We start from the raw sequence: 25,086 nt of genomic DNA, 5'->3' as shown, positions 1-25,086 counted from the left end.
TCTTAAATGTTGTATGGGAGTGTCCAGGAGTATTATACTTATGGGGGAAGGTTATTAGTGCCCTTACAGATTGTATAGGGTTAATATTACCAATGGAACCTGTTGTACATCTCCTGAATGATGAATCTCACCTTTCCTTCACGGGAAAGACTCGAAAAATCTGGCTGACAGGGTTGATTGCAGCTAAGAAGATTATAGTCCAACGTTGGAAACCTCCTCACGATATTCCAAGTTCTCACTGGCTTCGGAGTTTTTTGAACATTTCTTACCTTGAACTATCCTCGGCAGGATTCAACGATACAAAACCTGATACAATTTTAATGTGGACAGATCTGGGGCCTCATTTATAAATGTGGCGTATGCCCAAAAGATGGCGTACGCCAATTTCGAAGCCATCTTTGTGAGTAATAAAAAACGGGGAAATGTGCGGTCACGCACACTCTGACCCATGCGTACGCACAAAAAGGGAGAGATGTGAAACTGCGACACCGTTGGCAGAAGGAAGAATGGAGGGAAACGTGAAATAACACCATAAATCTAAATGTATCAGATATTGCAAAAATGAACAAACGCCTGTTTGAGACTCCTGAGTGCACACAATATCATAACTTTGAGAAATAAATAAATACGGATATGTTATTGAACCCCCCCCCCCCCCGATAAATGATGCGGTAAACAGAAAGACAGAATTACATTTAAACTGACCTCGTTTGGTTACGAGTGCATGGTTGTACTATATACAGTTATTATGTTTGGAAATGTGTTTAAATTGTTAAGCATTTTAGAACTTTGTTTATTTCCTTTAACTGGTTGATAGAGTTGCTGCTGGGGGGTGAGACGCACAGGGTGCAGTGGAGATGCTGCGCACAGCTGATCGACAGCCGGAACATAAACCACCAAATAAACAGATATTTATTTTGTAAACAAAGTCCCAACTGTTGGTACATGTGCAAATCCAGCTAGATTGTACTTGGTTTGATATCATTTCTAAAAAGGAAAGAAGAGTACGTTACAGTGCCAGACGCACAGGTGTAACCCCCCCTCTCCCTCCAAGTCATGACTCCATAGGGATTCCCCGATCATTTCTGACAGCTTCTTATCAAGGGGATGCGTCCCTGTCCCCGGCCCATGGCACAAACACTCTGCCTGTGAGGCTGTGTGTATATTGAGGCAGCAGCGTTCACAGAGCGCTCCACATGGTGCAACTCTTTCTTCAAACTGCGTCCACCAAACAATATGATTGACTTCCACCAAAATCTTACTCGGTGTGAAATGTTTGTTTTTAGCTGTTCTGTCGGCATTTCCTGCGATCGTCATCAGGCAGTCAGTCTGAATGAATATTCATACGGAATACACCCCAAATTAAAGGGATCTGTTTAAGGTAAAGTACATAACATGGCTCTTGCTCTGGATGAAGGGAGGACCACATAGGGAGAACAGACGGTCCGCCTTTCTACTAAACATTAGTATTAATTTTCCCTCTGTTGTTTATGTTTAGCTCTGCTTGTGATGGTTGGTCTTTTTGGTATTTGTCCCACCCTTCTTCACTGTAATGAAATAATCACAATTTTTTCCAAATCCTGCAACCATAGTTTAAACCAAAGACAAAAAACCTTCGACCCTCAGTGACCCCATGGTAATACGTGGCTCTCCGATTGCAAATTACTAAAAAATAAACACTAAAATGGAACGGGCTCAGCTCGTATCACGTGTTATCACATGATCCCTGGAGGGAGATATTGACCCTGGTCTCTACTGTAAGATGTTTTTGGATGGATTAGATTTTAATATTGGATTATGATAACAGCTGATTGATACTGTCCATGAGAGAATTTTGGCACTGTTAACGAAAGCAAAACCCCTTTAGAAAAATGTTTCTGTGAAGCTAATGCTGCTGTGTTTATACTTGCTGTGTTATACGGATTCCCTAATAATAACAACATGATGGATGTGATGTTGGTAAATGTGAGTCACTCTGCTTCTTGATTTAGTTTAGTTCAACCTAATGTAATCCTGACAAGTACACCCTGCATTCTGCCAAAACACACATCAGTTCCTTACTAAGGCGGCACATGCATTACTAGCCTATCTCCGATCTGTTTTCAAGGTGTTTTTCAAAAGATTCCTATCGCAAGTGAAACACCAAAAACTTGCATTTAATATCTTCTTCTCCTTCGTCTTTTCCGCCAACCTCTGCTCAGCGTTTATGTCCAATGACAATAAACATCCACAAGTGAAACATGGGGAACTTTCCATTTCTACATGGTATGATCACAGCGTGAGACGGGGGGGCCTGTGGGTTCTGTTGTAAAACAAAATGTGAAATGTTTAACCCACACAACACAAATGATGTTGAAAATAAATCTGTTCCACTTGGGCTTTTTTATTGGCCATTTTCTGCATACACACACACACACACACACACACACACACACACACACACAGTCACTCGATGGATATTATCACACACACAGTCACTCGATGGATACTTGTATCACTCACACACACAGTCACTCGATGGATATTGTATCACACACACACATAACCTGAGTGGCTGGCAACATGGTGGCTACAGCATAATTTCATCTGGAGTCAATAACAAACAGATAAAGTGGACAAAGAACAGACACACTGGCTCTCAGGCACTCAGACGCACACACTGAAACTCTGCTCGCCTTATGGCACAGATGCCCCATCTATATATAGAGGCAGCTAAAGACATGACATCACTTCCTGTCTGGCTTATGTAACTCTGTTTCTCAATAAGGGCTTTCTTTTTGGTATCTGTGGAAAAGTTATGCTGACGATGTGGCTCTAACTTGCTGATACAATAATACTTTGTTGTCATTTTGGTGAACTATTTAAGAAAAGAAACAATCAGACAAACATTAAACATGAGATTACAATATTAACGAGACCCTTTAACGGTCATTTCATCTGAGATTTAGTTATTTTATATTTAGGATTCAACCTATGGTTAACCGCAGTGACATTCAGAATGTTTGTTCTTCCTCAAAATATAAGTATGAACGTGCACATTAACATAATAAGGCCCCTTTAATATTACATAAAATCCTCTCTACATTTTACCATATATTCTGATCTGGGATTGAAGTGTTTTTTAAAAATTAACATTACCTATGTTAAAATACAGTTTTGAACAGCATAACATGCTATACACTTTATGTTTTAACTCCACTTCCAACCCTCTCTCCTTTTTTTTAAATAGGTAATTATTTAACAGCATGGTAGCCTAATTTAATGAACTCTCTTTTGAAAAATGTGTCCTTTATCTAAGTGACTGTAATGCAGCTTGCTGATAGCACCATCGAGGCTTGTGTTTACAGGATTACAAACCCAGGTTTACAGCGAGAGAGTTTAGAGATTGAAAACGATTAAACAGGAAGCAGCTTCTTCAGTACGCGATTAAGATCAGCTGTCTCGTGCCTTTACAAATAATTTCCCCTTCTTTCTCGCTCCCCGTTGAACATGCATTATATTCTTATATATTATATACTTCTTCTAATGCTATGTGTCAAGCAAAGAGCTGTGTTACAGGCAGAGTCAGTGGAGCATGTTATTGGTGTGTGTGTGTGTGTGTTCGTGTGTTGCTATTAGTCTGCGTTAATCACACATTTGCTCGTTAAAGTATAAGCCATTGAGCCATCTGACAGGCAAGCAAAGAAGAGTGTGTGTGTATTGTCTGTGTGTCAGCAGGTGTGTCATCAAGGTCTAACGCTAGGAATGCTAACCTTTGGACTAAAGTGGGTGTGGTGGTTCAGAAACTATAAAGGTGTGTGTTTAGAGTGTGTGGATTATGTTGTAAAACTCCGCCCAATACATGCAACCCGTGTCGTCCTTCTTTCTTTCATAATCCTTCCAACTTCTCCCCCTACACTTCTTTTCACAGTAGGTATCACATTTTAATGTTACGATTATTTTGGGCCCTAAATATGACTGTAAATTGTCATATTACTATGAAGCAATGACATACAACTATTAAATCAAGGTTAGATGATATCAAATATTAGTCACTTAATGGAAATGTATCTGTAGCTTATCCCAAGTACAGTAAAAGTACAGTTCAACATTAAAACATTCTAATAAACAGTAACACAAATGTTAGTTTATTAGGAATATCAGCTTTACCAGCAAAGTGCTTTAAAAGCAGTAATGGAAACACGAAACAAACAATAAGATATAACAAACCTTAAAGGGGCCAGAAAATGCTAATTTCCAGGATAATATTTGTATTTTGTTCCTCTACTGCAGGCCTCCAGACTAGGTTTTTGCATTGGTTGCACTGGTGCGCCTAACTTTTTTTTTTTAGGTGCACCAGCAAAAGATGTAGGTGCACCCAAATGTTTCATTGTGTCGCCTTTAACGCCATAAGGTCACCTATTATTGCTCGCCATAACTCGTATAATGTGAATGATTTTTAAACAAGAATAAGGTTTAGAGAAATGGTTGCCTTTATTTGAAGCACAATTATATATAAAAAGAAAAATAAAGTGCTGAAATTGAACATTTCAAAATAAAACATTTCCAAATAAAAGTGCTCGAGCTTAAAGTGCTTGACTGAGCTGAAACCTAACATCATGTCTCAAAGTCTTCTAGCAGCTCTCCATTTGCTGTCACATGCCCCTCAGATGGCCAACACCTGTAATTTGGCCTTCTTGCCCTTTGGCCTTGGCTAAACCAGCTTGCCACACTCTCCCTAGCATCAAAATCTTCCAAACTGGGCCCCTCCACACTGATTCTTATCAGTTCTTCCACTGTGTCTGTGTGAAGTGAAGCTCTAGCATCTGACTTGATTCTCTTCTGTGAAGAGAATCCTCTCTCACAAACAGCACATGACACTGGGAGGACCAGCAGAATGTGGACAAGGTGCAGTATGTTCTGAAAAATGTACAAAACACATTCAAACACACTCTCATTGGGATGTACAGGCTGTCAAAGTTGACATTGATATTGATGTGAAAATGTCATTAAAAAGAAAATGAGTAAAACCTTGTACTCTGAACAGTATGGCTCTCTGGTTAACATCAGCTCCCTAAGGCTGAGGTAGGTCTTGTCCTTGAACATCCTGGCGATTAAAAGCTTCAGGCCCTCAAACTCTAGTTTTTCCAACTCAGTGTTAACACCATTTCTGAAATTGACATGGAATAAACAGCCAATCAGTGTTTAAATGAACATGATTGCTACCAGCACTACTACATACTATTGTGTAGTGGTCCACTATGCTACCTTGTGAGGACAGGGGAGAAGTGATCCAAGAGGAACGCTAGGTCCTCAGCACCATGGTCCACTAAGTCCTCTTGGTCTTCTGGCCAGCTATCATGATTGAAGATGTTGCAGCATTTGACAGCCTTGGTTGTGGCAGATTCTGTAGCATCCTCTCCTATTGGAAGGATAAAGACATCTTAATAAGATGATTACTATCATTTCTGATCTATCGATGTGTTCATAAGACAGAGGAGAACACTTGCCTAGGAGGCTACAGAATCTTGCTTTCAGATGTTTGACAGTAGATTTGATTGTTGCCTCCATTTCTCTTTGTAGTTTAGTGATAGCACCACCATCCTCTGCCAGCTTAGAAACTTCCCCTTTGAGTGTAACTGTCTGTGTGGGACATACGCATAAACACAAATTGTGAGTTAGATATTATAAATATATTTACATTTATATTTTCCTATATCAGAAACAAAACCACAAATGTACCTGGAATTTGTAGAGTGGCATTTCACTCGGCTCATCCTGCTGCCTCTGCAGCCGAAGGTCCGCCAGGAACTGTGACAGTCTGCCCCCAGGCTTAGGTCTTGCAGCCATCACCTCTGTGGTCACCAGCAGATTTTCAAGAGCACACACTGCCTGTTTAGACATATCAAGCATCTTTATAAATACAGAGGAAGCTAATAACAAACATAATTGAAAATTAAATCCCATTTCACCTCCCTTACCTGAGGTAGGATGGTCTCATTTTTCTGAAGTAGGAGACTAAACTTGGTTATTCCAGCAAAAACATCAGCCAGAAAGTGACAAAAAGCCACAGAAGTGCCATCTTCCATTGATTTCTACAGCAACTATTCATATAGCCTTCATCATGAATAAACAAAATTCTGGGCAGGGAAAATGACTGTAGTTAAAGGGCACTAATTTAGTAAATTCCCTGTGGAAATCCACTGACCTTTCTGGCTCGGCCTGCAATATCTGCATTGGCAGAGGACCCTGCCAAATGGTCCATATGACAGTAGACTGCAGTGAACTGGCCATGGCCATTCTATCCGGTTCTGAGGAATGTCTCCAGGGCCCTGGAGACATGTGGAAGCCATCGTGTTCCTTTAACCCCACCGGGGACTAGGACATTCACTCCCAGGTCTGCTCCAATGGCCTGCAGCTCCCTCATTGATTTTGGACTAAAATGGTAGGTCTTCCACACCAAATGTAGCAGGTCATATACTTGACCAATCATAACATTGTCTCTCTGGACTGAGAACATAGCCAAATCCAATCTGTAAAGATACATCACAATTAGTTTACAAGTAGATAAGCTATCTCGTTATGAGAAAATGCACAAAAGCCTATATAATTAGGCCTACCTGTGAGGCATACAGTGAAAGGGCACAATGAAATCTCCTGCATCTCTTTGTAAAAGGGCTATAACCCCCCCTTTTCTGCTGAGGTTAGCTGCAGCACCATCAGCACCCAGAGCAACCGTTTTCCCCAGCCAATCTGCACACTGGTGCCCAAGCGCAGCAAATGCTTGCTTTGTGGCAGCATAAGTTCCTAAAGAAAAAAAAGATCATGCAAGTCACTAGCCTATAGATTGCAAAGGGAAAACTGTTCATGTGATCTTAGCCTACTTCTCCCTTTTACTTACTCATTTTTAATAGTATTTAGGACTATACAATTTTCTTAAGATTTCTATTTCGTTATCTCTCATGCTGTAATGTGGCTGGGCCTTCAAACTTACCTTGTGCATGTGCGTGCTCCACCTCTATGTGTCCAATTAAAATGTTGACCGGTCTCCCTTTGCTCAAAATGCGGCTGTAGACGATCACACACTCCTTGGTAGAGACGTCTGTGTCGCCGTCAATCATGAAGGACATGTATGTGGTGTTTCCAACCTCCGCAGCTGTCTTTTGCTTTACGGTGTCGGCTATTACCCCAATGAACTGGGCATATGCCGTATCATTGCTATACGTCGGGTTGACGTCTAATCCATTTTTCTTCATGAGAATCATTTCTGATTTAAATTTGGTGAACGGCAACTCCTCTTTGGCAATGTTGTATGCAACATTAAATTTGATTATCATTTCTGAGTCCTTGGAGGACCTGGTTATTACTGCCTGCCGCTGAAATGCAGCTGGGAGAGGGGCCACTTTCTCTACACACTTGTCACGGCTATAGTATGTTTTTTAGACATGTTGTGTTTTTTTAAAGTTTCGATACGAAACGTTGTTGACCCGCTTGCGAATGCACTATTACCGGCCATATTCTGACCGCACTCCTGACAGTAAACGCAGTGCATTGCGTTCCGTCCTTTGTCGTACCTCAGCCAGGGAAATTGTTTTAGCCAGTCCTGTCTGAAAGAATACATTTTGGGCTTTTTAATTTGAGTCTCAGGGCCGGGCTCTATCTCAGACTCGGTTGTCTCCTCTGGTACCGAGTCTGATGCTATCGCCGAAGGACCGGGGTTTGGCATCTGACCAGGGACCGACGGCTCCGTGTCTTGGCTGGATGGACTTTCAGTAGTGGAGATGGATGGAATGACAGTAGTAGGACTTGTTGTAGGCTTAGTTTTCTTAATGAAAAAACGTTCAATGTTTCTACCTCTCTTCATTTTCCCTTGTTCTGTCGGGTTTATTTTCTTTTTCCGTTTCAGTTAGGCTACTTTGGCGCTCAGGTCGCTCGCAATTTTTAAACACACACAATTTAAAGCAGTGACAGGACCACAGCCAATCAGAGGCAAAGACCCGTCTAAGCTCTGTCTCTTATTGGTTTAGAGCACAATATGATCCTACGTTGAGTGTGAGTTCGGTCACAGAGAGATCATGCGCTTGGGAAAGAAAATTAGCTTTCTACCCGGGCAGCGTCAGGTGCACCAGTGCGACCTAGAAAAATTATTAGTCGTTCTTTTAAAAATGTTTGTCGCATGTGCGACCGAATTGGTCGCACTCTGGAGCCCTGTACTGTGACATGTCTCCCTGCTTTAATGTTCAAAAAGCTCTTTATTTTTCTCATACAGCCTGAGCTGCAGCACCTCTTTTCCCCCTCTGTCTGAAACCAGAGCCCAGTCTGTTCTGATTGGTTAGCTAGCTGGCTCTGTTATGATTGGTCAACCACTTAGAGATGTCCCACCCCTTAGCCTATCATGTACAATGTGTTTGAGCGCTAGCCAATAGAGCGCAAGTGTTACGAATGATGTCAATATGTCGCAGAAGTAAACCAGGAGGCCAATGGAGGCGTTTCAGGCGGGGGGGAGTGTGTGGAAGAGAAACTCCCTCTGGAGGGAACTTTGGGATTTTTTAGCCGTGGCAGACCCTTTACATGCACCACAACCTATATAACTCACTACAGGGGAGGGAAAACCCCAAAATGCATTATAGAGCCTCTTAAAAATATGAAATCTTTTTTTGTTCTCTTTTCTTTTTTCTTGTTTTTTATAGACACAAGGTGGGACGAAGTTTCACAATAACTGAGCCGCTTGTTTAAAGCTCAACAGAGATCGAAGTTTGTTGCAAATCTTCTGATGTATTTCCATATTCGGATGTGTTTTGGGTGGTCAAAGCTGTTGAACAACCAGGCAATCCTTCACACTCATACCTACTTCAGCATAGCAGAGTTCATGAATTAAATGTTACTGCTCAGAGTTTATGACCCGCTCTAGGAACTTCTTAAAGTTGTTCCTGTCGGGTATTAATAAGAAAGAAGGCAGAACATTAAAACATTTATAGCAATGGACTTCAGCACAGTTCTCCTTGGCTCTTACCAGCTACTCGCCCCACTCACCCGTCTCCACATTACTATCAACATGACCACAGCCAGGGATTAATGCTGACCCCGGAGCAATGATGTAAAGTCAGCTCATGTCACTGTCAGTCATGTATAATGCATTTCCTCTCACTTTACGTTACCGCTGAGCACCCGCACAGTAGCCTCGCTCCAGTAGGTCCACTACTACTCCTTACTCTGATGTAACTCCAAAACACTTTTGCTCTATTATCTATCGTCCTTTTTTAAAATCTTATCAAATGTTTTAAATCTCAGATGTTTTTTTTCTGAAAGCTTTTCTGCCTCATCTAGTATTCGGTCAGTCAAGGGAAGAGTAGATACAGCTAAACAAACAGTCAGATTTGCCTCTTCTTTAGTGACTGCTGTGTCCTTTTTGTTTAGTATAAGGCATTTTGAACTGGGCTTATCCAAATACAACTGCTAATAAGGGCACCGTGTTGTGTTCATGGTCCACTGTCAATTAAAAATGTTGCTTGCAATAACATGTATTTAAAGTACCAAAAGTGAAATGACTTGTTTTTCTGACTTCAGAATTACAGTATAGATAGTCGTGCTCATTATAGCTGGTAGCTGGTTCAGCATTCTATTATAAAACTATATATATTTTTGGGTTTATTTTGATTTTATAAGCTAATTCCCCAAAGTTATTTAAGCGTTCAGAATGAATGTGGTGGATTAAGAGTACAGTATGTAGTGGAATAGGAGTATAAACTTTAAATTAGCTTAAAATGTACTCCACTACTCCAAAAGGGTACTACACACTACTTGTATTATAAAGTAGAACATTAGCACATAAGTATTGTTTTTTTTGTTTAATAATGTGAGAAAAAATGTACTGAATTCCAAAAAGGCTAAATAAATTAGATCAAATGGCTGTTGAGCTTCATATTTAAATATTAGTATTCACACAGTACAATCAACATCCCTATTCATGATAAACTAACCAATTCTGTTGCCTTAATGTTAATCCCATTGATTAATGTAGAATTATGTACCTTTTTTAAGATTACATTTTGCACCTCATTTTACTGACTCATCAAACAATCTCATTATCTATAATTAAGCAGATCCATCTCAATGACATCACCAACTATTTGTGTATTAATGTGATGTCTGTGGGGACTGTATTTCTGTCATTGTAGTAATGACTCCACTTCTGGTCAATTTTTAATCCAGTTATTGTATGGACTTTAAAGTCACTATTTATCTCCTGATTTTATCCTTAACTCTCTGCTGAAGTGGGCTCTTCATGGCTATTTTTCGAGTCACCAGAACCCTGTATAGGGGCTTTGATAGAAAACAAGAGTAAATGAATAAAGAAACGATAACTCTGCTGTTGGCAAAACTGACACTAAAGGTTCCTATCTTGAATTTAACTGATTGTCACTGAAAAAGCTAACACGAATGTGCTGAACGGACATTCCCTTCCTGCGTTTATGTCTTGTTTATCGTGGCTATTTAATTAACACTTAATGAGTCCTGACTCTACTTCCTGATTTAGTTCCGAGGTTTAGTTCCTGAGGGAGACCCAGCAGACACAGTGGCTCTGAGACGGAAGCAGTCGAACAAACCTACAAAACCCAGCCATGATTAAAGGGACAATCCCGGATGTTTTGGTGCCCTCGGCCAAGTCTCGAACAGTCCCCTCGCTGTACAAATTAGGCAAGTCAGATATGCAATAAATGTGCACTTACATGTCCAAGACCAGCCTCCAGGAAGGGCTGACAATTCTCAAAGTGGCCAAACATTGGAATACAACTTCCTGTGATAGTTACATGATGCCCGCGGGCCCAAAAAGACATTCACTTACAAGTCTGTAAATCTTTTTGGTTGGGCCCTTATCGAAGTGATTATGTCCTAAGAGTTGTAAAAATGCGCTAAAAGCCAAACCCATAGTCCCATTTCTGCTCGATGAAGAAGACTGCCGAAGATCTGGGAGGGTTTTTTCTCAAAAGTTGAGTAGTAGGTGTCCTGTTGTCTTTTTACATCCATAGTCCTAGGATATGATTTAAGAAAAATAACATATCCATTTAAGTTGCTTTCCTGTAGGGTCAATATCTGTGACTTGATCATTTGAGGGACAGGTTTCAGAGCTAATGAATACCACATTATAGGAACGGACATCAAAGTTAGATTTGGAGATGTTGTCCACAGAGATTTCTGCCTTCTCTCAAATATAGTAGAACTAGATGGCACTCCACTTGGGTTGTGCTGAAAAATACTTTTGCATAGCAATGCCTCTTTCCAGAAATCATGACCCGGCTACTTCAAATAATCGGCAGATCTTGTTTAGAGCAGTTTAATAAAATAAGTACTTTCTTAAATGTGATTATTCTTACTTTATTGATGGACAACAGTTTTTTGACAGCCCCAGATGTGGATAATAATAAAGTCCTTCGTCATTGCCATCTCGTTCCATTGTACTTAAGATAAGACAGACGTCTGTACGGTGGATATCTCTACCAATCTTCAACTTAAACCAAAACAATCTGGATTGATGACTAGCACTACAGAAGAGGAACATCCATATCTCTGATTTTGGTGCAACCGCCCCTTTAAATCCTAAAAACAGAAACCAGCCATGTTACGTATTCAATGTTTTCCACTTTATTTGCTCTCAAAATGACCACAAACCAACACTCAGGAGAACTCTGAATGCAGTAGGCGATAGTGTGTGCGTGTGTTTGTGAGTGTGTGTCCATGACGGTACACTAAACACTGGGAAATGGAGGACAGCCTTTGATGTGCACTAACATAATCTGTGCTGATGGTTTGGAATGTCACACTTTGGCCACACACACTTTATTTCTCACACACAAACACACACACACCCACTGACCCACTGAAATCCCCCCTTTCATTCATGTATTGCCTCTGCTTGATATGGATTGGCTCTCTGACTTGCAGTTTGTTCATTATCAGGACAAATGAATCCAATTTCCTTGTGACTGTACTCGTTCATTTAGGTTGCATTCTAGCATCTGGTCGTTGTCTGATCGCTGTAATTGAATTGAATTGACTTCCACTCATGAATTCCTACTCCTGTCTTCAACCTTTTTTATTTGAAGTGTGTTCCACCCACTTTACTGAATAAAACACTTTAAAGGACCTTCATGTTTTGTGAATTTTTATGGTTCTGTGGTTGTTTACTGTCAATCTGCAAAGAGACAAAAAATGCAAATGAGATGCAAGCTGTTGCAATAACTTTAAATTGTGATTTGTTCCTGCAAGCTGTAAAACATATATCAGATACATTCATAAATGTGACTTGTCTTGACTGAGTTGGGGATTCTGAGCTGTCCAGCAGGTGTATCTGTTGGGTACATTAGGATGTAAATCAAATCTAAATCTTTTCTTTGCTAGATATCGTCTTTTGCTACACTTTTCTGATAGAAGTGGTAATGGGAGTATTACAATCTTGAATTTAACAGGTTAAATTAAAGTTATTTTTTTATTTTCCTGGTAATGCCCTGGATAAAATACTGTTCTTTCTACGTCCGAGACAAAAACCTCAGAGCAGACGTTGTCTCAAAGGAGCAGCACGGCAATAATCAGTTTATATCTTAATGACCTCCGTGATTCAGCGGACTCCTTTAATAATCTGCGATGAGGAACTCTCCTCTAATTGGCTGTAATTGGCCTCTGCGCTATTAATTAGTAAAACCCAAACTGATCTGTCTGCTGGTGATAAAGTTGGGACTGTTTCCTGTCTGCATCTGGTTTATTAAACCCTGCCTTTCTGTTTCCCTGCAGCGTCAAGAACGATGTTTACTCCCTTGTTCCCGTGGTAACCCGAGAGGAGCATGCACGTCCGGGTCAGGAGTTAACCTCAACGTTCACCTGCACCTGCCTCCTGTTAAAACTACCCACAATACCTGTGAACTGACGACCCGGTCTGACATTTAGAATACTTTAAAAAAAAAAGACACTCAAAAGGGACAAAAACTACAAAAACGCACAGGAACCGCTGCTGTGAAGAGGACCGACATGGCCAACAATACGGCGGAACACCCTCCGGGGAATTCGGTTGCGGAGGGCAACCATGACGGGGACTTTGGGGTGACGGTGATGGACCTGAGGGACCTGATGGAGCTGCGGAGCGCCGAGGCCGTCAACAAGATACAGGACAAGCATGGAGACGTGCAGGGCCTCTGCCGCCGCCTGAAAACATCTGCCATCGAAGGTGAGGCACATGAAACACACCATACCCAGACTCAGATATTGAAATAATCAAAAATGCCATCAGGAAACTTTTCCCAGTTTCTACTTCAACTTAGTTTTGGTCACAACATAAAGATCAAACGTTTTCATGACACGCCTTTTATCTATTATACAGCTCTAACTATTTGTACTTGCTATTAAGAGGGGTCTGACTGACTGATGATTTTTCCTACTTTACTTCAAGAGCATTTTCCTTGTAAGTGTGACAAGGAGTGGTGATAAAAAGCAAAGTCCCAACATAGCCGTTGACTTCCTCTTACATAATCGTATTGCTCTAGTCACAGTATTAAATGATCAATGGCCTGGCACAGGTCCACTCCCAGGGCTTGGCAAACACTCTTTTGTTTCATACGTCATTTCTTCAAGATATTATTCAATAACAAAGTCAATGATTTGAATCATCAATAAGAGAGCTGCCAATTTGAATGTCATGCAGTTGAATCAGGGTTCGTTTGACAAGTTGATTTTTCAACAAAGCGAGAAAGCAGCTGCTCATCAGACTAGTGTTGTCACGATACCAAAACTATTGTTTCGATACCGATACCAAGTCAAGAATTGCGATTCCGATACTTTTTCGATACTTTTCCTGAAAAGGGAGAAACACTCTCAAATATCATTGATGTGCTTTATTTTAAAACTGGGGCAACATTCTTATCATAACACACTAATAAATGAACATATGAACAGCAGATATATTAAACATTTGAACAAAATATGAAATATCAAAATATAAAAAATAAATTAGAGCAATGACACTCAAGGTAAAAAAATAAATAAATTTAGCAGCATTATCTCAGTCATAAGAAACACAAGCGTTACCAGTAATAAACATAAATAACAAATTAAAGCAATGGCATTCAATTTAAAAAAACAAATAAAATGTAGCTGCATTATCTCTTATACTCACAACTGAGTTTAAAAAAACAAATAAAATTTAGCTGCAGCATCTCTTATACTCAAAACTGAGTCTCTTAAGAGCATTAGCCCTAGAATGGCCAGCAGATATTCATTTCTTACACTTATTTAAGTTCTTGGCCAAGAACACTAGCATGTCTAAATGTTCTTCAGTCAGCCTGGAACGTCTTGGGCTACAGATATTTCCAGATGTGCTGAAGACTCGCTCTGAAGCACAACTTGATGCTGCAATGCAAAGATAGTTCTTTGCAAAGTGTGCCAGGATGGGCAGTTGTGCCTCATGTTGACTCCACCAGGCCAGGGGATCCTCTGCAGGGCTGATTTCTCTCAATTGTTTGTATTCAAGAAACTCAACATTTAGTCGTCTATCTGTGGGTGTTGCAGGTGTGGGAGAATGGTGCCTCGTTTCAGAATTATCTGCCCCTTTCTTCTCTGTGGTTATGGTGCAGAGCAAACTTTTTAAGTCTCTCTTATTCCTCTTTGGTGCAGCACCTGTTCCTCTAGGGTCCACTGGACTGTGGGGTGGAAGCTGAACGGCCTCAGATTTAAGGAGCAGCTCCCTCTTGATATCCTCCTCCATTGTTACAAAAGTATCTTTAAATCTCGGATCAAGGAACGTAGAGGTGTTTAGGGTCATCTGCAGGTTGTGGTCATCGTACCTTTTCTCAAAATCTCCTCTAATTTTGTTCTTCATTTCTATGGCCAAGGGGCGGTCGCCTTCCTCTTCTATTAGGCAGGCTTTGATTTTCCACATCAGTGGCAGGACTGATGATATGGTGGTTTCTTTCTCTCCACTCAGGGCATCAGTGAAGTCACTGAGTGGAGCCAAGACATCCCTCACTATTTCTATAGTGGTCATGTCTGTGTCTCTGGGCATCAGGTGCCACTTCTTCCGGTCCTCAGCCAGAACCGCAGAGACAGCTTGCTGCTGCTCACAAAATCGTTCCACCATGTCATAGGTGGAACCCCATCGGGTGGGCTCATCATGGATTAATGTATGTTGTGGCAGTTTTAAAGACTTTTGTTTGTCTTTGAACAGTCTAGACATCTTGTTTGATCTGGAGAAGCCTGACACAGTCTTACGGAGCCTGGACAGACAGCTTGCCACACGATCAATATCTATGGCTTTGTTCACTGCCAAATGCAGATTGTGCCCGAAACAGGGTATCCAGGTGTATTCACTGAAAGCTTTGCGGTTGTTTGACGCATTATCTGTTGTCATTCCAGCCATATTGGCCATGTCTAGCCCCCAGGAATCTGTGATAATTTCCTCCAGGGTTTCCCTTTAGAGTGTCGGCTGTGTGATCAGAATACAATGCAGAGCACCCTAAACACCAGGACTGCATCTCCAGGACTGTGTAATGAACTGGAGTGTTACTGCCATGTAAGTGTCCACAGTTCTGCTGGTCCAGAGATCAGTGGTGCAGGAGAAAAATGTATTGGGTGTGTTGACTAAGTTGGGCACTGATTATCGCTCTTGTTTCATTGTACATTTTGGGAATTTCATTGTACATGAAAAAATTCCTGATGGGACGTCATACTTTTGTCGAGATTTTGCATAAGGTTTTCTAAACCCAGCTTTTTCCACTATATAAACTGGCACTTGATCCGACAGAATGAATTTGTACTGCCCTTTAAGCTGATTTACCTCCTTGGACTCCTGGTACTTGTTGGTGCTCCATACAATAATAGCTTGGTAGTGTTGGTGCTGGGTTTGGTTGCTGCTTTGATTATGTCATCTCCAGAGCCCAAAATGCAGGACGCTGTAGCAAAAAAATGGATTTCTGAATTTAAAAATATATGTACATATAATGTGTCATAAGTGGGGATTGACTCAAATATGTTGGGTAATTGTGATGTAAATCAAATCTAGATCTATCTTACTTCTAGATATCGTCTTTGCTAACTTGCTAAGAATTCACTGGAGACATAACAATCTTATTCAGGAAATAATGATTATCTATTGTTTTTAACCGGGTACATGGGATTAAATAGCGTTTCCTGTACTGCAATGGCAGATTTCTTGAATGGTTAACACGTTAATATTTATCATTAATCTTCGTGACAAGCGGTTCATATACCTAATCCTTTGCGTATGCAGGTCATCTCCTCTAAATGCTGTAATTCCCAATGACGGCTAAATAATAAACGCAAACTGCAATCTGCTGCTGGTTATATAAGTTAGGTATAGTTTTTAGTCTGTTTGTTTTGTATGCTTTTTTTTGCAGCGTGCGAATTATTTACTCCTATGTTGCGTTTTAAAGAGAGGAGCATGCACGTCGGCGGGGTTATCTAGTTACCATGAGGATAATACCCAATCTAATAGCCGGCTAATTGTAGAATAGCTTGTCAAACACTCGGGGCAAAAACTACCTTGCACAAAATAAACTGTAAGAGCCGCTGCCACAATTACGTGTTTAAAGGGATGAATTCATGAAGTGAGATACAGGGCATATTCACATACTAACTGGGGTGCGTTAACCTTGGTGGCACTCGGCGTGTTTGCGGGCCAGGTCGTTGTCGGCAAGCTTTGGAGGTGGGGCTCTCCGCCGCTGAGAAATGCATTTGATGGTGAGCACTTAACAACATCTCGACATATTGATAATTTGCCTCAAAACTTCCAGTCACAATTAGTTTTGGTCACAAAAGTACGTTATCTACACTCCTTTTCATCTTTATCACCTAACGCGTTGGAGGGGCCACTGATGATCACTCGACATGAAAGGGCCCATCTTCCTTGTAGTGTTAGTTATAATAACAGACAGCAGTGCATTTCCCTCTCTATTCTTTTGTGCCTGGATTCCCTCAATAAATGTATTTTCCCTGTGTCCTTGTACAGAGAGTAACATAAGACATGACAGACTCTTTTGTCCACAGAACTCTTTAACAATCAATTATCTTTTACAAAGATATGTCTGCCTCCATTGTGTTGTTGCTTATTTTATTTAAATTGCAAAGTATTACAATATTAGCAATGTGTTTGTTTAATATAGTTAGTATTCACCCTAATCAGCAAAGTCATTACTTACTGAAGTTAGTGAAGTAACATGATGCCTCTGAATTATACTGGCATGGAAGAATAAAATAGTATAAATGTGAATATTCAAGTAAAGTACAAGTACATCAAAAATGTACTACGGTACAGTACTTGAGGAAATGTGAATTGTTTTAATTACTTTAAGAGAAGAGATGATTTACCTTATTGATCCCATTCTGGGATTTGTTCTTTCTTTCTTACATTTAAAGCTAGGCAGGTTTATTTATATAGCACATTTTAACAAGGCAATTCAAATTGCATTACAAATAACATTAGAAGTAGAACACAAAAGAAACACATTAAAAAATAAAGAGAATTTAAATAATTGAAGTTAGCCGTAAAAGGTTTGAATAGTCCTTTGATTTATTAAATAGCAGTGACATTGAAGAAACACACACACATTTTAGGAGCTGACAGTGTGTGCCATTAAACAACGATAATATAACAGACAAAAACACAATGCATGAGCACACTCTGTTTGTGTTGATTGATGATCAGCTTGGATTTCTGTCAGAGCTTCGTGTGAGGCCAGAAAATGGCTGACACGCTGCTCTTTGTTATTTCACCTTCTCTAGCTCATCTTTTTGTGTGTGCGTGTGCGCGCGTGAGTGTTTGCATCCATGGGTCCATTCCAGGATTGAAATTAGTTCCAGCCCGTTCCCCTAATGGCTCCATAGATCATTGCTCAGTTCCATTTGGTAATCAGAGGACAGCTGTAGTCGCGTCCTCCACGCAAGAAATTACTCACTTTAATGAAGAAACTGTAATTATATTTTCACTGCAGAGAGGAAGAGTGAGGGGGAAGAAGGGGGGAGGAAAACAAGGGGAATCCTAAATGTAATGTTGAGGGCAAACTCCATGATTGACTGTTACAGGATAAATGTTTTAATCCAGCTACTGTCTTTGTATATCCATACGTCATTCGCACAATGGTCAGTTATATTTTTAAAGGGGCCCTATTATACTTTTTAGGGTTTTTTCCTTCCCTTTAGTGTGTTATATAGGTGTGTGTGCATATAAATGATCTGCAAAGCCTAAAAATCCCAAAGTTCTGTGAATTTATTTCTGTAACTTAGTGACATCACAATGCTACATTCACCCTTCCATTGGCTAGCACTCCAACATATTTTATAGGCATAGTGATAGGCTTAGGGGCGGGACATTTCTAAACGGATGACACAACATCATAACAGAGCTGACCAGCTAACCAATCAGAGCACACTAGGCTCTGGTTTCAGACAGAGGGGGAAAGGAGGTGCTGCAGCACAGGCAGTATGAGAAACATAAAGGGCTTTTTGAACATTAAATGATGTAAATATGTCACAATAGAGGCACAACATACATATATGAACCTGAAAATGAGCATAATATGGCCTCTTTAGGCCAGTAATCAAGTAAATAGTTTACTGTACCTTTTTGATAGTAATAATAAATACAACAAAATAATAATAAGCTCCATAACCACTTGATTCTACATTTCTAAGTGTTTAAATTGCCTTAAAGAAAGAGTTCACGTAAAAACAGAATTCAAAATCAATGAGACAACCACATCATAAGAGCTAGAGAAAGAAATGTAAATTCATACGCAGTTCACCAGTACAGTAGTGCAGCGTTCATTTTGTTTCCTCCAGAGCGAAAGCAGTCCTCCCACCCTTTGTTTTCACCATAGAACCAACCCTGACTTGTTAATTGACTTTGACGTGTGAAAGGAATGGGCCCCTTTTAACACTATATTTAGGTTTCTGTGTCATGCCGTATGGTTGTTCCAGTATAAGAACTGATTTTCAGTTTGGTTTAAATGTGTCGTAGATTATCCACTGTGTCCGCTTTAATTCAATTATCCCTGGGGTAATGGTTACAGTCTTTGATTCACTTTGTGAGTGGAGAGCAGGATGTCAGCAGTGGGATGCAGTGGCTCGTATCGATAACATCTTTTTATCACAGTATATATACATTTATATCGCAAGATTGCTTTTAATTGTACTACAGACAGATTTATACACCCGAAGGCCAATATTATCAGCCAGCTTCAGCTTTTCATACATCCCTATCACTGTTTATATCGGGCGAGATCGTAGTTCTGATTTGACAGAACAATCTTAATCCAACATTTATCAGATTTAGATTACTTTATTGTCTAAGAGATTTGCATAACATGGAAATGTCTCTCTGGCTCAGTAATATATCACTACACACCATACCCAACAGTACACAACAGTTGAGCACAACAAGTGACCAAGTTGTAGCCGTAAAAGTGCAAAGTGGTTTGGTCTTCCACTGGCAGTCCAGCAACATTACTCAGCAGTATTTAACAATACAATAAAGACAAAAAAACAACATATATAGATGAATAAACATCTTGGCTACAAAAACAGCCATGATGTTGGGTGGGGGATTATGGAAAGAGTTGAGATGAGTGGTGTGTTTGAGTGTGGTCAGAGAGTAGATGGGGATATTTAAACGGGCCCACAGCAAAACCACTTACTGGTGTGTTTTTGTAGGGCTTTCTATCGTTTTTAGCTCAGTGATCCTCAAGATTGGCCTCAACACTTTCAAACAAAGCACTATCAAGTCCGCTCATCCATGATGGATAAAAGGTAACGGCTACAGAGATTGCATGTAATCATCAGAGATCAAAGTACTCTGATTATCCAGGATGGAAATTGGGTGATACAGTTAAAAGATCTTGAAATCACACATGTATCCGAAGGTGAAAATCTGCGTTGAAAAGTGGAGGGAACATATGAAACGCATATGGGATTTAGGGGAGTGGTGGGTCAGTAAAATATGGCTCTTTAAAAGTGCATAGCCTAGAAAAACAAATACTTAAATACTCAAAACACACAATGATTGCCACACAGTTAACACTAATCCATATTCATCAATCATAATAGAAGAACCACTGTCAATAAGTTAACCCAAGCATGTTTTTTGGGTTATTTTAGAACCTCCTGATGTACTTATTTGGACAATGCAAATGTTTTTTTATCTATATTATTATTGCATTGGATGTTTTCTCTTCTAAATAGTGACCCCCTGCAGTTGGTAACATTGAATTTTATACAGAAGCACAAACGGTGTCATTAAAAACAAATCCCTGAATTAGTTGCCTCTAACACAAGCAGGGTATCTAATCAATAATGTGCCATAGCATTGTAGTTAAGTGATTTGATGATCCAGGGTCTCATGAGTCATTTCAAGTCCCAGATATCCAAACTACAGCCAAACAAACGTGGGCTGAGAGGAGTCCTCGCTTCATGTTGTTTTATTAAATGAATAAAAAGTCAATAATTGATCATTGGCCTTTAATTAGCCTGATGATTCCATGCTGTGCACAGCAGGATAAAAAGAGTTGTTTACTCTGATGATGTGTTGGAGGTGTGCTTCTCCAAAAACACTCATTTGCAGCTCTTCATCAAACAGCTCGCTCTCAGCAGATCATTAAAAATAAACTACTGACATAAACAGCAGAAAAATTGTGGTTTTAGATGCCTTCAGTCACAGCTGTTGCACTGCATTTCCTCTAGCAGTTTCACAATATAAGGCCCCCTGTGGATTTCCCCTTTTAATAATTAAAAAGTTAAATAAATATTAGCAAGAATGGTACATTTACTACATTAACTAAACGTTGCGCCTGTAAATCAAAGGTGGAATAGCACTCAGATATTGTACTTTATTATGCCACTGTGTAACAATACTTTGTGACAAGTACAAGACAAGCATTCAAAGTATTTTCCAGTGAAAGTTCAAGAGTAGCAGCATTAAAATATACTTGAAGTACCAAAAGTGAATGTGCTCATCATGCAGAATGGCCCGTTTCAAATTCATGTTATATAGAATGTTTGGATTGTAATGAGTGATGCATTCATGTGTTCATCACTTTGGATTTGCACTTACTGTTATAGAGAATTACTTTATAAACTATTCAATAGCTTAACGCATAGTTATGTATGATACTTTATTAGTTGTTTAATATTTTGTAAGATCAATCTTTGAAGTAGCTAGTAACTAAATCAATGAAAAACCATTAGTGGAGTAAAAGTATAAAGTAGATTAAGTAAAAATACTCCGGTAAGAACTAGTACTTCAAATGTGTACTCAAGCACTCAAGTAAATCTACTTAGTAAGAATTCACCCATGCTGTGAGTATTTTCAGAAGCTCTCATGCATGTTTAAGAGGTTCTGTTATGCTTTTTGGGGTTTTCTCTTTCCTATAGTGTGTTATATAGGTTTGTGTGCATGTCAATGGTCTGCAAAGGCTAAAACCCCAAAGTTCCCTCCAAAGAGAGTCTCTACTACACACTATATCTGGGACTGAAATAATGAAACTCTTAAGATTTAGGAGTTGATTATCATAGTTGTTAGCATTATAGAGAGACAGTGTGTGTCAGCATGTGTCTCGGGAAGAAGTGAAGTGAAACCTGCACGACTTCCTGTTTCTCACTGTAACCTGGTTTCTCACATTGATCAAGTTTCTTGTGTTCATGTAAACACAATTAGTGTCCGTCATGAAGCTGAAGCTGTGATGAATCATTGTTTGTCACATCCCCAAACTCAGCAGAAAGCCTGTTCCTCTGTCTGTTAGCCAGCTGAATGTTATCTAAGTGGATCAGCTCAGTAGCGGCAGCATTATGTTAGCAGTTAGCGACTTCACACAGTTATATTTAACTGTGTTTCTGTATCAGCTCACTGTGCTGGCTGTGATAATCGCTTGTTTCTTCTTCAGCTGCTTTTACGTTTTGCCTGTGAAATCAGCTGCTGATTGCATGCTGACCACACACACACACACACACACACACACACACACACACACACACACACACACACACACACACACACACACACACACAGGCTCAGCTGCAGGCATGCCCCCCGCTGGTTAATGTGTATTGATGAAACTGCCGCCTCTTTGGAGGTCATTGATCGTTCTCCTCCTCATTTCACTGAATCAGTGTATTGTATGTTGAGAGGACAGGCCGCCTCTGAGCAGGAGACTCACAGTGAGGTGTAAACTTAATTTAAACAGGATTTGGGTAACAACGAGCTTCACAAAGAGACCCGTATAAAAATAAACAACTATTTTAGGAAAATGCTAATGAAAAGCAGCGTGATATGTCACTACTCAGGTGAGAAGACGACAGGAGATGATTCCTTTTTGTCTCTTTTAATGTCAAAGTTATGCTTTCATGTAATAGTTAGTGTTAGAGCTGAAACTGGCAGAAAAAAAACAGTCACTGACACCACTGATGAGTACTGATGATCAGATGTTGAGTTTTCTCCCAATTTAAAGCACAAATCCTGTCGACATTTACTACATTATCTGTCATCTACAGACACTAGTACAGAGAACATGTGATTAGATGATTTGAACTGAAAATATTAAAGGAATATTTTCCACCAAAAATAATCAGTTGTATATTAATAACTCAACCCGTGCTGCTTTGAAAATGTTTTCCTCAAAAGAAACCGCAATGACAGAAGAATCTGTAAAACATAGATACATATTTTGATCAAATGAAGTGAATGGGGGCTTATAGCTGAATTATATTAACCAATGAGTCAAACTTTTTTGCTAAAACTTTTAATTAAACAGTCGTAAAAAGAACTACTACAAACTCCTGCTTTTCATCCTACATTATGCAACGTATAGAGTCCATTCAGGACCTTTTAATTGTGTGATATTGTTATTACTGGCTGCTAATTTACTTACTTTTATTACACTGCTAGATGTGTACTTATTGGATTTCGCTACGTGTTTGACCCTTCTATTTATGTTAAAAACCTATTTATTTTATTTTTGCCTTTCCTCTGATTTGTCCCGTTGCTGGATTCCTGATTGCAGATACATACGTGGATGTATTATTATTTATTGGCTTTGTCTATACCAACATTGGTTCTTTAAAAATAAATAAAAAATAATAAAAAAACAGTTTGTTACAAAGAAACCAAGATATGTATGGAGTAAGACATTCAGTCAGGGTTTAATGTGAGCCGTAAATGACATCAGTTGATACACACACACACACACACACACACACACACACACACACACACACACACACACACACACACACACACACACACACACACACACACACACACACACACACACACACACACACACACACACACACACACACACACACACACACACACAGCCTTTACAGTAGTGTAAGTAGGTTCAGAGGTTTCTCAGCCTGCTTGGCATGTCTGATCTTTTCGAGCTCTGTGGTGTGAGAAGTCAGCTACCAATCTGAGCCTCAGCTTGAGCTGCGTGACCCGGGTCTCATTCATTGTAGCTAACATACACACACACACACACACACACATGCACACATAGCCTCAGGTCATCCATGTCTGCCAGTTCAAGTAGAAAGCTCCTCTTAGCGATCAGCGAGAGGAAGAAATACACCAAGACATGCAACGCTTTTCATCCCTTCCCTTTTTTACGCTCCGCCACACCTCTTATGATAAATTAAAAATAAACTGTTATCTTACACTTTCCAAAAACCTGAACGGAGGCTGGGAACCATCCATCCATTAGCTGTACCCACTTATCCTTGATGTCCCAGTGGACATTGGGACGAGAGGCGGTGTACAGCAGTAAATTACAGGGGCTGTAAAACACATCTAAAATATATGTAAATGTGTTGTGTAAATGGTTCCTGTTTCATTTGCCTGAGGACTTATGAAGCTTGCTCATTGCGTCATTCTGCATCAGAGGATCTCCGTGTCTGTATTAAAGGAAGTTTTATCTCCTGTAGACAGTGTGTGTGTGCACTGAAGAGTGAATAACAGACATCACTCTCCACCGCTGTGAAAAATATAATAAATCAAACCTTTAATATTATCATTATTAATAATTGTGTTCCTATCATAATATTGCCAACAGCAGTATCTGGATCTGATGACATCTGGCCTTCAAGGGTCGATGATCCTGATTCCATTCTGTGTATTCAAGATTTGTATGCAGTTTAGGCAATCTCTACAGTCAAAGTACAAAAACCTGTTTTCTTTATAGTGTCTGTGAGTTTATGTTCATATTGTCTGGGTATTATTTCCCTAAGTGCACAGTTAATACTGTGAGAAAAGCAGTCTGACTGCAGATGAAGAAGAACCTACTGTAATAATCCTGCAGAGGAAAAGGATTTTTAAAATATAATCCAGAGGAAATGGGGTTTAGTGAGTTGCTTTTAAAATGTCCGGAAATCTTTGATGGACTTCAGGACTCTTCCTGAGGACACTTCTGTCCCTGGAATAATCTCACAGCGTATTTTTATAATCTGAAACTTGTGTGTATCCTTCTTTTTGAACCTGCTGCCGCGGAGAATTTGACTTCTCATGTACTAACATTACATTTCAGTCAACGGGATAGATGCTAAACTACTCTAAGCTTAACGACTCTAATTGCTGTTCTGAAGGTATCTTCCTGAAATCCACAAAAACAAGTCTACATTCTAGATTACATATCTGCTGCACATTAAAAAAGATTTTCCCAAGATGCACCTTTTTTTCTTAACCGCAACAAAGATGATTGCTGGAAATCTCCTCATTCAATTGTATTCAACCAAAACTAAAATAATGATTTGTTATGTATATTAGTATATCTTGATATGTCTAACACAATGCTTCATGATTTCATACGAAAAAAGTGTGTTATATTTAATTTTGTTGTACTACCTTCAATACAACTGTAAGATTTGTTAAATAACCATTTGGGTTTTCAAAGATCCCCTGGAATATTGTTTTATTTAGGTTGATGCCTTGCTCAGTTTCTTAATCACATAAAAAAAAGAAGCTGTGCGTGCGTGCGTGACCTATGTCACCACATACCAATGCATGCCATTATGCCACATATCCTCATGCATTTTTAAACAGAGGGAAATGGCTTTTTTCCC

At 39.7% G+C, this 25,086-nt stretch overlaps 1 protein-coding gene across 2 annotated transcripts in view; it reads left to right on the top strand.

Moving 5' to 3' along the window:
• Positions 1-25,086, top strand: part of LOC134882532 (plasma membrane calcium-transporting ATPase 1-like) — a 101,367-nt gene that overhangs the window by 27,523 nt on the left and 48,758 nt on the right. For both annotated transcript variants that reach the window (XM_063910300.1, XM_063910299.1), the window contains exon 2: positions 12,769-13,198. In XM_063910300.1, the coding sequence (XP_063766370.1) occupies positions 13,003-13,198 (196 nt within the window). In that variant the 5' untranslated portion in view covers positions 12,769-13,002. The remainder of the gene's footprint in view (positions 1-12,768; positions 13,199-25,086) is intronic.

This window comes from Eleginops maclovinus, chromosome 20, assembly GCF_036324505.1.
Source record: "Eleginops maclovinus isolate JMC-PN-2008 ecotype Puerto Natales chromosome 20, JC_Emac_rtc_rv5, whole genome shotgun sequence".
Taxonomy (NCBI): domain Eukaryota; kingdom Metazoa; phylum Chordata; class Actinopteri; order Perciformes; family Eleginopidae; genus Eleginops; species Eleginops maclovinus.
The sequence above is the reverse complement of the archived record's forward strand: the minus strand, read 5'-3'. Positions and strand labels throughout refer to the sequence as shown.